This window comes from Balaenoptera acutorostrata, chromosome 13, assembly GCF_949987535.1.
Source record: "Balaenoptera acutorostrata chromosome 13, mBalAcu1.1, whole genome shotgun sequence".
NCBI lineage: Eukaryota > Metazoa > Chordata > Mammalia > Artiodactyla > Balaenopteridae > Balaenoptera > Balaenoptera acutorostrata.
In genome coordinates, this window is record NC_080076.1 from 76,934,274 (window position 1) to 76,953,698 (window position 19,425).

At 49.6% G+C, this 19,425-nt stretch overlaps 1 protein-coding gene across 4 annotated transcripts in view; it reads right to left on the reverse strand.

Annotated features, from left to right (window-relative positions):
* Nucleotides 1–19,425, reverse strand: part of LOC103010337 (BICD family-like cargo adapter 1) — a 123,610-nt gene that overhangs the window by 27,631 nt on the left and 76,554 nt on the right. The window contains exons 5-11 of one of the 4 annotated variants that reach the window (XR_009005043.1): nucleotides 17,038–17,217; nucleotides 16,234–16,452; nucleotides 14,971–15,114; nucleotides 10,225–10,355; nucleotides 3,709–3,829; nucleotides 2,767–2,875; nucleotides 659–744 (exon numbers count right to left, since the gene is read on the reverse strand). Coding sequence is in view for 3 of the 4 variants with exons in the window: in XM_057526589.1 (XP_057382572.1) it covers nucleotides 583–744; nucleotides 3,709–3,829; nucleotides 10,225–10,355; nucleotides 14,971–15,114; nucleotides 16,234–16,452; nucleotides 17,038–17,217 (957 nt within the window). In the remaining variant the exon portion in view is untranslated. Of the gene's footprint in view, nucleotides 1–554; nucleotides 745–2,766; nucleotides 2,876–3,708; nucleotides 3,830–10,224; nucleotides 10,356–14,970; nucleotides 15,115–16,233; nucleotides 16,453–17,037; nucleotides 17,218–19,425 lie in introns of those variants that run through there. The other 3 variants (XM_057526589.1, XM_057526591.1, XM_057526590.1) reach the window with 3 other exon arrangements.

The window sequence follows — 19,425 nt, forward strand, 5'->3', positions numbered from 1 at the left end:
GCATGCACGTGGGTGAGGGGCCGCGTCCTCCCTGGGCCAGGGGTTGCTTGAGGGTGGGGTTCAGGCTGGGGCCTGGTGCCCTGCAGGACTAGGCCCCCGTGGCTCAGACCAGCTGGGGGCAGCCAGGGCCTCCTGAGGCATGCAGAAAGGGCCTCCATTTCTTCCATTCCCCGTATTCCAAAGCAGAAGGGCAGCGGTGCTTGGGGTTGGGCATGGGAGTCATTGAGGGGTAGGCGGGGTGGGCTGTGATCCATCAGGTCTGAGCAGCAGAGCCCAACCAAGGGGCCACTCTGGAGGCAGCCTGAGCCCCGCTCAACAGCAGCGGATCCCAGGGAAGCCCAGGCTGGGTGTGGCCAGGCAGTGGGGACAAGGCTCCTGCCTGTCCCTCTGTTGAGAGCAGCCTTCAGAGGTCGAGTGGGCCCTCCTGGACGACTTGGCCCCTGTGCGGGTGGGCAGTGCGGCCGCTGAGCCTGGCCGGGGGGTGGGGTCTGGCGTGCACACATGGTGCGCTGGGCCCCAGCCCATGCCCCCTTTTCAGTCGCCTCCAGTGCGCCCATCCTTGCTGGCCTGACTCCTCCCAGTTTAAATTTTCCTGAAGAATGAGAAGAGCCGTTTGCCTTCAGCAGTGCTGGGCTCATCGCCACGCCGCGAGCCATGGGCCCTGGAGAGGGCAGCAGCAGGCCGGCTCTGTTCCTTCAGGTGCGTGTCCATCAGCTGTCGGTCAATGACCCTGTGCATGTCATCCTGCAGAGGGCAGAGCGGAGGGGGCTGAGCAGCTCTGACCCGGCGCTGGGGGTGGGCGGGGAGGTGGCAAACGTAGGAAGCACGAGAGGTGAGGATGACGGATGAGATGAGTGAGCGGCTGCAGCCACGGCTGCCCCGACGCGACCAAGAAAGCAGCAAGTGTGGACGCGGTGCGGGGACACAACAGTAGCCACGCGGCACCTCCAGTCTCCTCAGGGCTTGGGCTGGCTTCTCACTAGTATTACTCCCTCGGCTGACCCCGCAGACCAGGTGTGTCTCTATGGGCCCAGAGGATGGCTGCAGCTGGTACTTGCCTGTCTGCCTCTCCACCCAGGCCTGCCAGCCCACACCAGTGCTCAGCCTTGCCTGTGACCGGCCCTCTCTGTCCTGCTTCCTGTGACCCCTTGGGTCTGGGTGGGCACCTCTCACTTGGTACCCACCCCCCACCAAGCCCTGGGGTGGCCTCAGCTTGCCAGCTCTCCAGCCTAACATCCTGGCCTCAGGGGGCTTTTCCTGCCCCTTCATCCCCTTCAAATTACTACCAGCCTGAACTGCTGATGCCCATGTACCCCTGGCAGGCCCATGTGCGAGGTCACAGGCTCCCTGGTGCCCTCGTCGCTGACCACCAACCATGTGCTCGGCCCCCACTGGCAGAGGCCAGGGGGCACCACCATCTTCGGGGCTTGTCTTGCTCCAACTTAACGCCCACTTCCTTGGCTTCCTCAATGGGGTAGCACCTTTCCCCTCTGGTGTGTTAAAGTTGCATAGAAAATTCCCCCTTCTCCCTGACTTCGCCTTACAGAGTATCAGCTTTTATGCCACGGAGTGGCTAACGGACTGAGCAGCTCCACTCTCCATTCTACTTGCTAGATTCTGAGTCTGTGCAAGATTCCATTTGATAAAAGGCGTTCCGCCACTAACACACTATGAAAACTATTGGTTTAGAATCAAAAGCAGCCCTATCTAGTAACATCAGCCGGAAACACAAGCATCTGCCTGATTCCTTCACCCTAAACCCGATGGGCTCTGGGATGTCCTGGTGAAAAGACCGAGCCTTGGGCCGAATGCTGGAGTGAATCAGCTGCTCGTGTCTGTTCGTGCACAGGACTGTGAGGCCTGCTGTCGGGCTGGGCGTTTCCTGAGGTCGGGGCAGATGACCTCAGCGGCCCAGAGCAGCTGCTCACTTGCTGAGCACAGGAAGTGGGCTGGCTGGGCCCCTCTCGCAGCTTGACCAGCTTGACCAGCTTGACCAGCTTGTCCACCACTCCTACATACCCACCTAAGGTCTCACCAGTCACTCAAATGTCTTTGCAAGTTTCAGCGTGAAACAAAGGGACTTTCCTGACCATGTCACCAGGTGGCGGCGGGTGTGGACCCCTTGCTCACGTCCTGCTCTCCTGCCTTCCTCCCCTCCCTTCTTCATATTCAACTTTCTACCTACACCTCTCCTCCTCACAAAAATAAGATATAGTCCCTACTTTGAAGGTCCCTGTGTCAAATCCTCAGCACAGTGCCCTGTACTTGGGAAGTGCTCCATAAAAATCTATGTTGTTAAGTGCAACCTTAGGAATGTCATGGGGTCCTTCAGAAAGAAACCCTTTCAAAGCTGCCAGTGTTTTTTCTGGTACATTGCAAACTGCAGTTTTTTTATACTTTAAGATTTATCAAGATAATTCCGTGAAATATATCAATTCAAAACTTCGTACACACACATGCATGAGCTGCTCATAATTCCATGCCGGCCGTTACTTCTATAAAACAACCCATTTATGAGGAGGTGGAACCAAGAAACCGGGGTCAGACGGGTCAGCCTGTCAGTACTGGGCCACCAGCTGCCTGCCGCGCTCACCAGATGTGACAGTGGAAGGAGGAGGGAGGCCGGGGCTCGATCGATGGCATGGCACGCTGTACGGAGATGACGCCGGCACCGACACACAACACGGTGGACCACAAGGGAGGCGGCAGGGGCAGGACTGCGATGGTGGCAGGGAAGAGGGTGGGGGGATGAGGGCTCAATCTCACCTCAAAGGCAGGAGGGGTGTACAACTAAAGCTGTTGATACGGGAACTGAGAAAGGCCACTAGATCAGAAACCAAAGGAGCCAGATAGTAAAAAGCCCTGAGGAAGCAAACTGTAGCCGAGAGAAAAGAGAGAAGAACAGGGGCGGTGAGCCAGGAAACAGCAGCTGACTTTGGGGCAGGAGGCAGGGAGCCAGGGAGCATCTCTCTAGCGGGGAAGCCGGTGCTCCTGCGGCCAGCCCGGCAGGGCCGTGGAGGAACAGTCGCTTCTAACCTGCCCTCCATGTGGGGCTTGCCTGGGAAAGCCGCAGGGGACTTTTCATCTATCTGGTTAGGATTTCTTGGGGAGAAACAAGAATGGTTACACCCACATCCTGAAATTGTACTACCCTAACCTCATTAACAAAAAGCAAGTATGGCCCTGGCCCAGTGGGCAGCCGCACTGGGCCTGGGGCAGGGTAGGCTGACTGGACTCTGACAACTGTGGTCCTAGAGACGGACACACTGACTCATTTTCCCCAGACCTGTGCCAGGACAGTGCTCTTTGGAAAAAAGGAAGCTGGCCTTTGAGAAAGGGAAGAGCATCAGCTGCTGGTAACCCAAGGATGGCTGAACTACAAACATCCAGTTGTGAATTTTCAGTCAGTCATATAGGGCTTCCTGGGCCCTCCACGTTAACGGCCGTTTCTTTCTGGCTAATTTAAACAAAGCCAGGACGATTAGCTGAAGGAGGCCCCTGCTCCAAGCCTAGAGGTCGGCACAGCCCGGGGTTCCTTGCTCTCGAGAGCATCTTCCTTTAGGCATTCTTCCCCAGGGACTGGGGGACCGCGAGCCCTGAATTTCAGCAGGTGAAGACTGGGATTACTGCTCACCCCACACGCATGGGACCCTCCAGTAACAAGCTCTCATTCTTACACTCAGCCTGGGTTCAGAGACTCTCCCTTACCTGCCAAGCCTCAAGCTGCTGCGAGAGGTTCAGTTTCTGCTGAATGGCATCCAGTAGCTGGCTGTTCAGAGACATCATGTCCATCTTGCACTTGGCGAGTTCCAGCTCCACAGCGTTCTTCCTGAGAACAGACAAGCCAGGGTGAGCGTGGACACCTTGTGCCAGAGGCATCAGGTTCTTTGCCTGGGGCACCTGGAGTCCTCAGGATGAGGAAACAGCCTCTGACCCCAAACTCACAACAAACAGTAACTGTAACAGTAACTATGATGTTACTTGTGGAGGGTTGGAAAGTTTTGCAATATGCTCTCATATACATTTTCTCAATTTTCATAACCAACCTGTAGGTGAAGGAATAATTTGTTATCCCATCTCAAACAAGAAGTGATTAAAAAAGAATGATACTTAAATCAGGACTGGAACCCAGAGATCAAAGGCCTCACAGCACTAAGGAACTGCTAATTTTTCCCCCAAAAGGCCAGTCCCCTTGGAAGTCGGACTTAACCGCCTAGCGCTCTCCTTTCCACTAGCAATCCCCCTTTAAGGGTGTGTGCAAAGGCAGCCACACAGTGGTGGTCATCACAGCTTAGCTAATCGTTGTAGCCAACAATTAGGGTAAATTATATGATGGAATACAATCACCAGTAACAACCACGACATTGAATATTTACTGACAGTGGGGCAATACTCCTGATGTATGCTGAGTGGAGAAAAAAAACAAGAAACAAGGTCACATATGATACAAGCTTTGTAAAAGAAAAATTGCCTGTGTGTATTCGAAGGTCATACACAAAAATGTCTACTTGGTTATCTCTGGATGAGGATCATTGATGGGTAATTGCTCCCACACTTTTGCATTTTGTATTTTCACATTTTGATATGTTTTACATATTATTTTGTTCACCTTCCCCAACATTCCTAAATCATGGTTGTTCAACGCAAAGGACAATTTTTGGAGAGCCGGGGAATGGGAATAAAAAATGCAAGAGACTAGCTGGGCAGCTTCTGCTAGGTGGCACTGGTTGCCCAGCTGCCAAAATGAGCATTATTTAGCCCTTATCTTCATCAACCGTTACCTTTTTTAAAAAAAAATAAATTTATTTATTTATTTGGCTGCGTTGGGTCTTTGTTGCTGTGCGCGGGCTTTCTCTAGTTGCGGCGAGTGGGGGCTACTCCTCGTTGTGGAGTGCCGGCTTCGCATTGCGGTGGCTTCTCTTGTTGCAGAGCACCGGCTCTAGGTGAACTGGCTCAGTAGTTATGGCTCGTGGGCTCTAGAGCGCAGGCTCAGTAGCTGTGGCACACGGGCTTAGTTGCTCCGCGATGTGGGATCTTCCCAGACCAGGGCTCGAACCCGTGTTCCCTGCATTGGCAGGTGGATTCTTAACCACTGTGCCACCAGGGAAGCCCATCAACCGTTACCCTTCACATTCAAAAGGGCAAAACTAACAAAACTCCTCGTCGCACAGGGCCAGCGACCAATGTGCATGGCCTTGAGAGAACCCACCGCAGAAGCTGCCCAGCTCACATCAAAGCTAAGCGCGGCCGGAAGGCAGAGCAGTTGGGGTAATCCGCTCGGGCCACCACGCGACCAGCACTTCCTCTCTGGCCTCAAGTCCACCGAGCAATCGGTCACCTCCCCCAACACTCCAAGGTCCCAGAACGGCTCCCCGCCTACCCTTCCTAGAGAAGCCGCTCCAGACCTCTCACACCAGGTCCGCCCACCCGCACTGCAGCTGCGGGGACAGGAGTTGAGCCTGTCCAATCAGCTCCGGCATCTCAAATACCGCACGCTGCTCCCATCACGCCCACTGCCATTGGCTGCCCGCAAACTGCGGAAATCCTTGCAAGGCGCGGGTTGTCATGGACGCCCCGGTCCTGGAACGTCAACGCAAACCCCTAGCGCCCCGCGGCAGGGCAGCCTCTTGAGCTTACAGGCGTCTCCCGGCAGGTGTCGCCACGAACAGCCTGAAGACCCCAGAATGTGCTGAGTAATGCTGCTGGCGGAGGGGCAGAGGTCCAGCAGCAACTGCGGCCCGCCAGGCATCGAGGGGTCCCCTTCCTTCCTGAAAGCCCCCTGAGCTGGGCCCACCTTGCGGACCTAGGTGTCACAGCCTTGGACTGCACCCTCCGGAACGTTTGCTCACTAGGGAATCTTGGTGCTTCTCGTTCATGGGAAACCCCAGGCAAGGAAAGCAATGCTGCATAAGTCCCTGATCAATACATTCATCAGTTTTAAAAAAATATATTTTTGTTTCAGAGGCATTTCCTACTTTTTTTTTTTTTAAATGTGTCTTTTTTTTCTTTTAAATACTTTATTTATTTATTTTGGCTGCACCGGGTCCCAGTTGCCTCATGCAGGCTCTTAGTTGCAGCATGCATGCATGCAGGATCTAGTTCCCACGACCAGGGATCCAACCCGGGCCCCCTGCATTGGGAGCACGGAGTCTTACCCACTGGACCACCAGGGAAGTACCTAATCAGTTTTAAAAAAGAATATTTCAAAGGGCTAGAAGAATTCCTTATTTAAATGAAACCACTAGCAACTGACTCCTTTTTGTTTTTGTACGGCAGACTGCTAGCCCCGGATTTTTTTCACTGAGGACCTTTCACCTGCAAGGAGATAAAACTGTTACTTAACTTTTCTGAAACTCACCTATTGTACAGGATAAGGAACACCTTAAGGTTGCTGCTGTCCAGTGAAGAGAGGGAAGTTATTTTCCTTGGGGGATTCTCACCCCTGTCTGCACATTAGAATAATGGGGTGGGCGTAAGGGGAAGCTTTTAAGAAGTTGCCCCAAACTCAGAGATTCAGATTGAATTGCTCTGGAGAGGGCTCTGGCAGGGGGAGACTTCCCCAGATGATACTAAAGCGCAGCCAGGATCAGAGATGATGTATATGAAAGGATCTTGTAAAATTCTTATGGTCCTATACAAATGTGTGATTCCCCCACATTGAATGACTCCTTAGGTCTCTTGTCTGAATTTTTGTATACCCAGAATTTCATTTCTAAGGGACAGAAAAAGAACTATCCTGGAGTGATCTAACACCCTCCCTAAGGACCAGCCCTGTTTTACAGGGTCCAGGAAGAACAGGTCCAGAATTCTCCCTACTCAGGGAGGAGAGTGTGCAAATCTGCTCAGTCAGACCCCAGGAGGTTAACCGGGGGCCTCCTTTGGCAGCAGGAAAGGACATGCATTTCAAGGTTTCATGGAGATTTGGTGATTTCCTGTCACCCAGGTGTCAGAGCTAGATGCACTTATTTTAAGGGAGAGGACTGGACAACTGCTCTTTCTGCTCTCCTGAACCCTGGCACTTTCTCTGGCTGTATCTCCCACCTCCCATGCTGATGACAGAGTATGGTCAGAGCCTGATGGTCAGCTCTCCTCCGCTTGTCTAGCTGAGAGAAGGTGACCAACTAGACTCTACTTCTAACTTATTCTGCTTTTTATTCCCATTGGGCTTCTACAATTAGTACCCTAATTTTACCATTTTATTCCCTAATTGTTTGGCACAATCTCACCCTTTGTTATTCATAAAAGTACGGTCTCACTCCAAAATACCACACTGCTATTCAAGTATTCAGTAACTAAATCCACCAGGAATGGCAAAGATAACACAGGTTTGTGAGCCTCACTAAGGATAATTCCAAAATGAACTGGAGATTGAAAGACAACCTGATATGAGATTCTGACCCGATAGACAAGGGGACCCAAAGGTAAAACTATGAAAACGGAGATGATGGAAATGATTAAAGAGAACAGAACGGAGGGGAGGGGACAATTGTATATGGAAGCGAGAAGTGGGAAGGTGTGAATTTTAAAGTCAGAAATTAAAACGTGTCATATTACTTTTAAAAAAGGCAAATAGTATCTATTTACAAATTGTTTTTTTTTTAAGACAATTTGAAATGCATCCTATTTATTTATTTATTTATTTATTTATTTATTTATTTATGGCTGTGTTGGGTCTTTGTTTCTGTGCGGGGGCTTTCTCCAGCTGCGGCAAGTGGGGGGCCACTCTTCATCGCGGTGTGCGAGCCTCTCACTATCGCGGCCTCTCTTGTTGCGGAGCACAGGCTCCAGACGCGCAGGCTCAGTAATTGTGGCTCACGGGCCTAGTTGCTCCGCGGTATGTGGGATCTTCCCAGACCAGGGCTCGAACCCGTGTCCCCTGCATTGGCAGGCAGATTCTCAACCACTGCGCCACCAGGAAAGCCTCTACAAATTGTTTTAAATAACCTCGTTTTAGCTTCCTGACAAGCAGCCTTGAGGTAAGGAGAAAGGATGTGGAACAGGAGTCAGAGACCTGAGGTGGAGGCCAGTGATCAGCGCTGGCTGTGATCCCGGGGAAATTTCCTCATCTGTAAAACTGGGATTAAAAAGTTTTACTTCTTGCTGTGGCTGGGATGATGAAAGGATGAAGTGTTTTGTAAGTAGTAAAGTGATGCACAAATGTTGTTATTAATGTATTGTAAAGCCCCCAAAGCAGGCGCATTTTTAGTACCTTTTATCTCCTCACACACAGCATATACGGCAGATTGAGGGTGTGATAAATAATTTTCAGGGGAATGGGGAATATGTAAATGTTTTTTGCCTATGTACCGCCACATATTTTGAATGTAAAAGAATGCATTTATGCATTTCTTCTCTGCCAGAGAAAGCCCAAAACATTATTTAAAAATGACCCAGGGACTTCCCTGGTGGTGCAGTGGTTAAGAATCCGCCTGCCAATACAGGGGACATGGGTTCGAGCCCTGGTCTGGGAAGATCCCACATGCCGCGGAGCAACCAAGCCCGTGCACCACAACTACTGAGTCTGCGCTCTAGATCTCGAGAGCCACAACTACAGAGCCCGCGTGCCACAACTACTGAAGCCCACGCGCCTAGAGCCCGTGCTCTGCAACAAGAGAAGCCACTGCAATGAGAAGCCCGTGCACTGCAACAAAGAGCAGCCCCCGCTCGCCGCAACTAGAGAAAGCCCACGTGCAGCAACAAAGACCCACCACAGCCAAAAATAAATAAAAACAAAAAGAAACAGTGAAATTACAATGTTAAAAAAAAAATGACCCAGTTTACTACAAATATAAAGGACAGAGAAAAATGTTAAATGACACTCTGGGGATGCAATAGAACTTAGAATGCAGAAAAACTATGAGATAAAAGATCCAGTTTCTTCAATAAATGCAAATTGGAAAAAAAAATGGAAGGGGAAGTGTTACAGACTTTTGGGACATAACAAGTAAACAGAGTATGTGGACTTTGGAGTCTGATACTTATCAATTATAAAAAGACATTTATGGGACTTCCCTGGTGGTCCAGTGGCTAAGTAAGACTCCATGCTCCCAATGCAGGGGGCCTGGAGTCGATCCCTGGTCAGGGAACTAGATCCCACATGCCGCAACTGAAGATCCCACACATGGCAATGAAGATCCCTAGTGCCACAGCTAAGACCCGGCACAGCCAAATAAATTAAATATTTTTTCAATAAGGCATTTATGGGACAACTGGGGAAATGTGAACACTGGATACTAGATGATATTAAGAAATTGTTTTAAGCTTTTTTTACATGTGATAATTCTGGTGTGTGTTTTACAAAGAGTCTTTTTCTGATAGAGATTTATGTGAAAGTGTTTATGGATGAGATGATACGATGTCTTGTGATCTGCCTTAACGTGGTCCAGAGGGGAGGTGGAAGAAGTGGGTGGCTATAGATGAAACAACACTGGCCATATGCTGGTTAGTGTTGAAACTCAGAAGTACGTAGGTCGGAATTCATCTTATGTTTTTCACTTCTGTGTATGCTTGAAAATGTCTATAATGATAAATAAAACAAACAAAAACAACCAAAAAACTAACCTAAAAATTAAAAAGTTGAGGTAGGGGACTTCCCTGATGGCACAGTGGTTAGGAATCCGCTTGCCAGTGCAGGGGACACGGGTTCAAGCCCTGGTCCAGAGGGACCCCACATGCCTCGGAGCAGTTGAGCCCGTGCGCCACAACTACTGAGCCTGAGCTCTAGAGCCCGTGAGCCACAGCTGCTGAGGCCCGCACGCCTGGAGCCTGTGCTCTGCAACAAGAGAAGCCCCCGCTCGCCGGAACTAGAGGGAGCCCGTGCACAGCAACAAAGACCCAACACAGACAAAAATAAATAAAGTATTTCACTACGCAAAAAAAAAAAAAAAAAAAAAAAAAGTTGAGGTAGATACATATAATGATATTGGAAAGCTAAGATATAAGTGGAAACAAAAAAACAAGACGTGGCGCATCATCTCACTGATGTTTTTAAAGAAATCTGCAAAAACTATATTGTACACCTGTATATGCATACGGAAAAAAGCTGCAAAAAACGCATACCTGACTTTTAACAGTAGTGTCTGTCTGTGAAGAAGAATGGGATTGGCAGTGAGGGCGGGTAGCGGGGAAACTCTCACTTTGTTTTGTATTCTTCTGTATGATTTAACTTTTAAAATTGAGCACATACTCATGTTACTTTCAGTTAAACAAGTGGTGCCCACTCACTTTGCAATGGCCTCATCCCGGTCCCTGATGGCCTTCTGAAGCTGCTCCTTTGGTTCCTTGTCCTCAGATGTCATTCTGAGTCGGTCTCTCTCCTCCTTCAACGCAGTCATCTCCACACTCAGCAGTGTCACCTAACGGGAGACGAAGGGGATAAACGTGATGATACCACTGCTGCTGGCCTGGGGTGTTTCCCTCCAAGAGGGAGGAAAGAACAAGGCCCAGGCAGGCCCAGGGCCTATGTGCAGGGCAGGCTGGTGACTTCCTGCTGCCCTCTGCTCCAGGAGAGAGGAGGCCTCATGCTAGGCTGGATCTCAGTGGCCAGGGAAGAGCTCAGCCCACCTGGGGCTGCAGCTCTTGAGAGTACAGCAAAGCCATCGGCCAGTGGGAAATTAGTACATGGACAACAAATGGATTTGTTGCCCCACTCCCCATGGCTTCCTGTTTTGGAGCTCAGTTCTCCAGCCTTCCTGTTGATTCTGTAAGATTTCAGATTTAATTCCAATATATTCTCTTCCTGCTTAAGTTACGCAGAGCGAGTTTCAGTTGTCTGCAACCAGAAACCCTGCCTGGTAGAGCTTTCAATAAATATTTGTTGAATGAATGGAAGGCGGGGAGCCCTTCTTCTCAGTTGATAGGATCAGACTAGAGTCAGGATGCCTGACCCTGCCCTCTTATTAAATATTACACATACTTTTACATATTTCCAAGGGAAGATCCATCCAGACAGGTCTGTCCCTCCCAGAAGGGGACAGACATCACCTTCTGTACACTCCTCTGCTCTTCAAGGCCCAGGTCTAATCATCTTTAGACAATGAAGCTGAGCAAAGGCCCCAGGACTAAGGCTGAAGAGCAAGTTTCCCTGGAGGTACTTTGGAACCCCCAAGCTGAGGCAACACAGTTGCCAGCTCCTGGGGTAGCAGCCACTGAGGAGCAAATCACAGGACACCCAGTAATGAAGAGGGATACGGGACTATTTGTTGTCGCTATGGGCAATGGATTTTGTACTCTCAGGTGCGTGGTAGGGAATGTCAGGACCTGGTGCTCTGTGCTTTCATGGTAGGGACAGCTCCAGTGAGCAGGGTGAGAAGCCTTAGGGAAGAACGGGCTGGGCAACTGCACAGGCCAGGACGTGCAGGTGCAATGAGCCTTGAGGCAGATGAGGCAACAGGTGAGAAGCCCAGCCTCACCCTATTCTTAGCAGGTTCCGCAGCCTGGTAGCCCAGAACTCGAGACCCAGAAAGCTCCTGGCAGAAACAGCCAGCCCTCCTCAGACCAAATGAGCCCTGACGTGGCCTCAGGCCAGCTGTGGGCCAGCCAGGTGTTCTGCCAGCTGAGTGACAGAACTACATACTAGGCAGGAAATGCCAACATTTAATATGCTCCAGACAAAACTCCACAAGAACTTTTTGCTTTGGCCTGGAAAATCTGATCAAGGTAGAGACTGCCAGCTTAGGAGTGGCAAAGGACTTATCCTCTCTGAGCTGCACATAAGTTCCATAAAAAGCAGGGATAAAAAGAAGTATTCCCCACCATCAAGTTGTTGTGAGGATCAAACAAAATAAATAATATCAGGGCCCCGCTCAGGGTGTAAGTGCCTCCCCCTCCTCCCCCCATATAGACCTTCCAGCTGACAGCTGTCATGAGGACCCAGTGGGCTTGTTTATCTGCTGACTTACGTTACAGCCACCCCTAAATCCACTTTTCCCCGTTAAGGTGGGTGTCCTCGAGATTGAATAGCATCAAAGGAAACATCCTGAAGTCATATATCCAGGGCTGACAATCATTTGCATGCCTGCTCTAAGAAAGGTGCTGCACTAGATGCTTTAGGAGAAGACAAAAGTATGTCAGACCTTGAGCTTGTTCTTGCGTGGGGTCTAAGGCTGGACTGGGAGGGTGAGTCTTCCAGGCAGAGAAAAGACCCAGATGTGGGAACACAAGGGTAGCCTGTGCCACGCCCGTCTGTAGCCTACATTCAATTCTGCTAAAGCTAAGGAGGTGAGATGGAAACAACAGGAATGGAGGCTGGATGGCTGGATGCAGCCAGACCATGGTGCCAAGAGGGCTGGAGGCTTCCCATTACTCGACGATGGGAAGTCAATCTAGAACGTGCAAGCGGTGTCCCACGTTCAAGTTGTGCTTCAGAAAGATGGATCCATATCATATGGAGGGTGACTGGGCTGGGGGAAGGCAATCAGCTGGGAGGTGAGGACCAAAGGCAGGGTGTGAAAGAATGAAGGTGTGAAATGGGACAGTGCCTAGGAGGATGGAGGAGAGAGAACCTGCTGAGATTTTAGAGGGGTCACCGAGATCTCATTAATAAGGGCCTCAACTGCTCCCAGCACACACTCCCCAGAGTTTTCATGTCCCTGCAGTAACTGGCATGTGCTTCAGTCAAGCATAAAGGAGCCAAATGACCGGGTTGGGGACTGTGTTTCTTACTGTGCCTCCCACGACCTGGTTTATTGGCCTGGGAATTGGCTGAGGAGCCAAGAATAACAACTTTTCATATTGCTCTGCAGGTCCTCCCTGGCTCCCGGCAGCAGCTCCAGACCCCACGGTCAGCGCTCACTGGAGAGCTGCAGGGATGGGGGAGAAAAGGCTGAGTGGGTGGGCAGGGAGCTCTCCACGGCCATCACGAGGGCAGGGGGCAAGTCTTCAGGTCTGGCTATGGGTTTCTGCCTCAAACAAGTAATTATCAATTAAATTAAACCTGGGCTCTCTTTTATTTTAAAATTTGGGTAGGCCTCTGAGGAGGTGCGGTACTGCCGGCACTTCACCTTCCAGGCCCCCATACCTTTTACCTCTGGCCTAGTTTCCAGGAGAGAAAAGAAAGCAGCAAGAAAGCAGTGGGAGTGGAGGCTGGATCATGGGCGAGGGCAGACCTTGGTCTAGGATCTGTCTGTTGGAAACTCGGTCACATGCCACCTTGTCTGGGCCCTGCTCCCCAAAGGGTACAAAATTGGCCTGACTCCCTTCATGATAGCGAGAGGCCCTGGAGTGCAGGGGCCTTATCACATCCACCCTGCGCCTCTCGGGGTCTAGGGCAGCACAGGCATGTGCTGAGCTAACTGCACTAGGCACCTCTGCCCGCCATGATGGCTGCCATTTCCACTGTCCCGGCAACTCAACCCGCATCCCATCCACTGCCCTGGGAGGTCAATGTTACTCCCAAGGGACGGCTTGGCTGAGAGGTTTGCAGCTTTGACTAAGGAAGAGATGACCCCTGGCAGAGGCCCAATTCTATATCCTATTTGGGACCAAGCGTAACCATCTGCTTGATGAGGTTTTTTTGAAAGGGAATCCACAGGAATTGACCTAAACCAGTTATCAGTTGAACTTTTAAGGAAAATTCCCTGGTAGAGATGGCCTCCTAAATAGTTCCATAGCAGACTCTCAGCAACCTCCACCTTGCTAATGTTTCTGAACCAAATAATGCCCTCTCGGGTTTCTAGTTTTCTAATTCAGAGAAGCAACAAAGCGACTTTTATTAATCCAAAGAACTTTTATATCTGCTTTCTCTTGCATTTTATTCTTCGAGTTTGGAAGGTCTGACACTCCCCCCAACCGGCCCCCCCAGCAAAAGGAACGACCACCTGAGGGTCTTAGGTTTTAGGCAAAAGAATGTCTTTGGCTGCCCAACCCTACTTCCCAGGGGTTGGCCAGGAACAAAATACAGCTTTCAGGAGCATCTTCCTGTCCTCCTTATCTGGTCACTCACAAGAAGAAGAGAACAGTAATGGCTAGGGGTGCAATATCTTCCAAGGGAATAATACTAGAAAGTCTAATGGGTACAACCCAAAAAAGGCAGGAGTTTATTTCTGTAAGTTCCTTTAAATTTAAGAAATACTGACTGAAGTGAAAGCCAGGCTTAAATTCCATCTCTCAGCAACCTCTTCCCGTAGCAGGAAGGGATGACTAGCTTTGGACAACGAAAGAAGGGGGCAGGGTTTAAAGTGATACCTGTCTGGTGTCCCCCACAAGTGGGACAGAACCTCCACACATGACCCCAGTCAAAGGGAAGAGCGTTTATTTATCTCCTAGGATAGATTTTAGAAGCTCCTTTTTGGGTGGGGCTGCTCCTAAGCCCTTTAAAACTTTTCAGATCAGAATATAGATGTCCTTCTCCAGTGTTCTTAAGAGATGAGATCATGATCAAACAGGAGAGTAACACTGAGAGCAGCAGTAAGTGCCTCTAAAGCTGAAAAACAGGCTGGCAGAGGTGACGGCACTTACAAAGGGAGAACAGGCCTGCAAAGATCAATTGTTCCTCGGTTTGCAAACTTCCCTGCTCAGAAGTTGCTGGAAAACCATCCATAAGCATCCTGGGAGCTATGGCACTTTAAACTGTCAGAATCCACCCAATTATCTGGGCTCTGTAGAGGGCAGTGTGTCGCTGGAGGAAATGGAGGGTCAAGCTATTCTTATCCCTGACAATTTCACTTTGGTCTAAACCAGAGGACTGTCTTCTTCGTGGCCACACAGGATGTAGGATCTTAGTTCGCTGACCAGGGATCGAACCCGGGCCCCCTGCAGTGGGAGTGCGGAGTCTTAACCACTGGACCACTAGGGAAGTCCCAGGCTTCTTGAAGACACCCAGTTCACCTCAACTTTAGGTCACCGCCCCTGAGGATCTGTCAGAGGAGAACTGCTTCTCAAAGAGACGTGGGAGAGGGAAACTCACAGGGGTCCTGAGGGAGCTGGGGACACATGCACATCCTGCGCTGGGCTGAGGATGGGGATGCTCACCTGACTGTGGAGCCGCTGCAGCTCTTCTAGGCTTTGCCTCAGTTTACCCCTCTCTCCCTCCATGAGTTCCCTTAGGGCTCTCGAATCCTCACTGGTCTGCCTTATCTGTTCTTCTAAGGAGTCATCATCAATTCTCCGGGAGCTCTGACAGCAAAAGAGAGAGAGCCGGCCAACCAGAGAGGTGGTGAGAGTGGAGGGGAGTGGAGAGATGGTTAGTGGGAGAGATGCAGAAGGGAGAGATAAAAGAGGAAAGGGGAGCAATGGGGAGGGGAGCAGAGAGATGGTTCGGTTTGGGGAAGCACAAGATAGTAGGGGGGATGAGGAGGAGAGGGGGAGAGAGGAAAAAAAGAGAGGCAGAAGAGGGAAGAAATAGAGGGTTAGAGGAGAGAGATTCTTTTGCTCAATTTCAATGTGCAAACAATAACTAGACATTTATTTTGTTTCAGGTTTCGGGGAAGGGAAATTGTGTGGAGCCAACAGCACACCTCATTCTGACAGCTCCCTTTCCCACACTGACCCGGCCTCCACACTACAGTATGTTCCACAAATCAACACAGCATGTTCAGGTAAGGACAACCACCCTTTCACCTTACTTCACCTCATATGGGTAGAGAGATGCAACCATTCTGTAGGATGAGGAAACCTGAAGAAAAACAACAACCCGAGAGCTGGGGTGGTGAATGGAGAGTAAGTCTGGCAGAAATCTGACATGAAGCTGGAAGAAATACCCGTGTGCCTGGGAAGCCTGTGGGAATGTTCCTCTCCTCCACAAGAGGAGCCACGTCTGGAATTCTAAAAGGCCCTTGTTGTTGATCGTCCCAACTTTCTGTGCTCACTTCTAGCCTTCGAGCAGAGAAGCTTCAGATCTTTTAAGTTTGCCTGTTCACAGCTAACTCCACCACCAGGACCGAGGGGCTACAGAAAAGTAACTTGCAGTTTTTACCGGGATGCAAATTTCTACAGTCAAAGCCTCCCAGGAAAGCCCTCGCACTCGAGGCCCCCGTGGCCTGCACATAACCACACGGAGGGAGGCCTCCTCTGCATCCTGTGCCTGCAGGAAGAGACTCTGGAGTCTTCCATCCCCGGCATCGGGCCCTCTGCCTGCTCCCCAGTGGTTCAGTGCTCTCAGACGAGGGCTCAGAAGAAATTCTTGCAGACGTTATAAGGTTCCAGTTCTAGGGTTAACCTCACCCTCTGCATTTGGTTTCAACCTCCCACCGGCCAGGTTCTGTGGAGCAAGGAGCTCTCAGCTTGGCCTCTTACCGTGGGCTCCATGCCATCCACAATGCTCTGTATCAGTCTCTTGAGCTCGCTGAGAGCAGTGCGCAAGCTGCCTGCTGGTACATCCTTGGCAGACGACGTTTCTGAAGACTCATCCATTGAGGAGTCCGTGGAGACGGCCGAGTCAGCGCTGTCATTTCCTCGAAGGTGTGAGCAGAGATAGCGAACCTGGCAGTAGGCTTCCCAGAGCTGCAGTCTCAGCTGCCCCACAAAGAATTATTCCTGATTATGGATTCTAGAGAAGACTGCCACCAGCCATCTTTTTCTAGTGTATGAATCCAAGATACTAGTTATAGGGAAAGCTTTTTTTTTTTTTTTAATCACCTGTCCCAAGAAATACTGATACTTATTCTGGGCCCAGTACACCTATACAGAGTCCCAATTCTTATTTTCCCTGTCCTCAAGCCCCTCCCATTTGCACATAACGCACATCTTTATATAGTCAGTTACTTTGATGGAAGTCAGCGCATGATTGGGGGAATGAGTGGTTATGAGTAGTATGAAAATAAGCTAATTGGATGGATCACAAATGTTCTAAAACCCTGTCAGTACAAGAGGTATGAGGCTGATATTAGTCAACTAGCATTTCCTAAGAGGCACTGCTTCATGACAGCTCCAGCCAGCAGGCCTAGGGGCTCACACAAGTGCAGACCACGGGCCCCTGCAAGGCTGAAGGTAAACAGCAGGCACGGGGTGACAGGGATGGCCGACGGGCTCTCGAAGGCCAGGGTCTGCCCCAGGATCCCTGGGCAACCTCACGTGCCACAGCGGTGGCGATGCCAGCACCTGCTCTCTCTCCTGCTCCAGCTCCTCGGCCTCCATGCTCTGCTCTATTTCAGACAGGAGGGACGTGCTGGTGGCTGCAGAGCTCTGCAGACTCCTCTCCTCGGTGAGCTCCTCCACCTTCACCTGCAGCTGTCGGTAGGAGAGCCGTACCTCCTGGAGCTCCAGCTGGCTCTGATGCAGCTTTCAGAGAGACAGCAAACGGTGGTGAGGCGGGCTGAACCCAAACAGAAAAACTGACCCTGAACCCAATCATGCTTTTAGATCCCGCTACCAGTTTACAGAAAAATACAGAGGAGGGAAGAACTGGCTAGACTACGTTAAGGGGATGCAGTCAGCAAAATCCAGATTTGGGAAATTCTATAGGACAAATAGCTCAGTTTCTTCAACAGATAAATTTCAAGAAAAAAAAGAAAGATAAAGGGGGAACCTACAGATTAAAAGAGACTTAAGAAACATATCAGCCAACTGCCACATGTAGGCATATTTTAATTTATATCTTGATTCAAATGAAAAATGTGAAAAACAATGACATTTATAAGACAATTGAAAATTTGAACACTGACTAGATATTAGATGATATTAAAGGAAATATTGCTGAAGTTTCTAGGTGTACTAGTCCTGTGGTTATATATTTTTACGTTCTTATTTAGAGGTATTCTTTATTTACAGATGAAATTATAAAAATTCTGGGATTTACTTCAAAATAATATGAGAGGGGAGCAAATGGATGTAATGAAGATAGGGCGGGACTGGCCAGGAATGGACGGTTTGTAGAGCTGGACAATGGGTTACATGGGATGTCACTGTATTATTCTGTTTTTGAGTTCATCTGAAATTCTCCAGAATAAAATGTTAAACACGCAAACATACAGGCATACAAAGTAAGGCACCATTAGACTCTCACCAGAATGGCCAAAATAAATAATAGTAACAGAATAATAATATCAAGTTCTGATGAGGATGTAAAATAACTGGGATTCTCATTTCTGGTGGAAATGGAAGATGAACCACCACTGTGGAAAACTGTTTGGCAGTTTCTAATGAGTGAAATACAGATCTGTCCTACTATTCTATGATCCAGCTGTTCTTCCTATGATCCAGCTGTTCCACTCTTAGGTGCAGACCCAGTAATAAATGACTGAAAATGTAGATGAAAGACAAACAGGATGTTCACAGCAGCATTATTCATAAAAGCCACAGATGGGAAACAATCTAAACACCAATAAAGATAGAATGGATATATTCACATGCTGGAACACTACACAGCAATGAAAAAAAGAACATACTGCTACTCTATGCCACAACATGGATGAATTTCTTAGACATGATGTTCAGCAAAAACCAAACACAAAACAATATATAATGTATGATTCTATTTATAAAAAGTTCCAAAACTTCAGTGAGATAAAAGAGATGAAAATAAGAATAGAAGCTTGCTTTTGAGGAAGTGGCAGCATATTGACTGGGAGGGGGCAGGAGGAAGACTTGTGGGTGCTGATAATGGGCTATGTCTTGACATGGGTGGTGTTTACACAGGTATATATAAAACTTCAACGGTCTATCCACTTATGATCTGTATGCTTTACTATGTGCATGTTGTACTTTAATGAAAAAATTAAGAGGAACAGGGTTATTTGGAAAGGAGCTAGGGGTGGGATCTGGAATAACATCTGGGCAGTAATACCAAGAGTTCCCAAACCCATGGGAAAAGCAGTCTCTCCCTACTTTGTGTCATACCTCATGGTTTACAGATAAGGCCCTAGGCCTGGGAAGGGCCTTACATAGCACGAGAAGCTCAGAGGAGGAGAGCGACACCAGTGGTAGAGAGGGGACAGCAATGCAGGCATCATGACCTACGGGCCAGGGCTCCTTCCCTCTCTTTCGTTGCCACTACTTCACCCTTCTCTACATTTTCTGTGGCTCCTTCCCTGTGGAGTCCAAACAGGGCACTGCTACCTGGTGAGGTTGTTACTGCTGAATGTAAGGGGAGACTCTACTGTGGCTGCTAAATGCCACCTTCTTACTAATATACTCCATCACTACACTTACTTTTAGCACAACAGACCCTCATTGCAGAATCAATCTGTTTGCTAACTGCTATGCACATGTCCATATACTACACGTGCACGGGAGCAATGTTTCCTACTCTTGTATTTGTGGACTGCCCACCCTCCTTTTAAAATATATTTTTGAGGGCTTCCCTGATGGCGCAGTGGTTGAGAGTCTGCCTGCTAATGCAGGAGACACGGGTTCGAGCCCTGGTCTGGGAGGATCCCACATGCCGCGGAGCGGCTGGGCCCGTGAGCCAAAATTACTGAGCCTGCGCGTCTGGAGCCTGTGCCCCGCAACGGGAGGGGCCGCGATAGTGAAAGGCCCGCGCACCGCGAT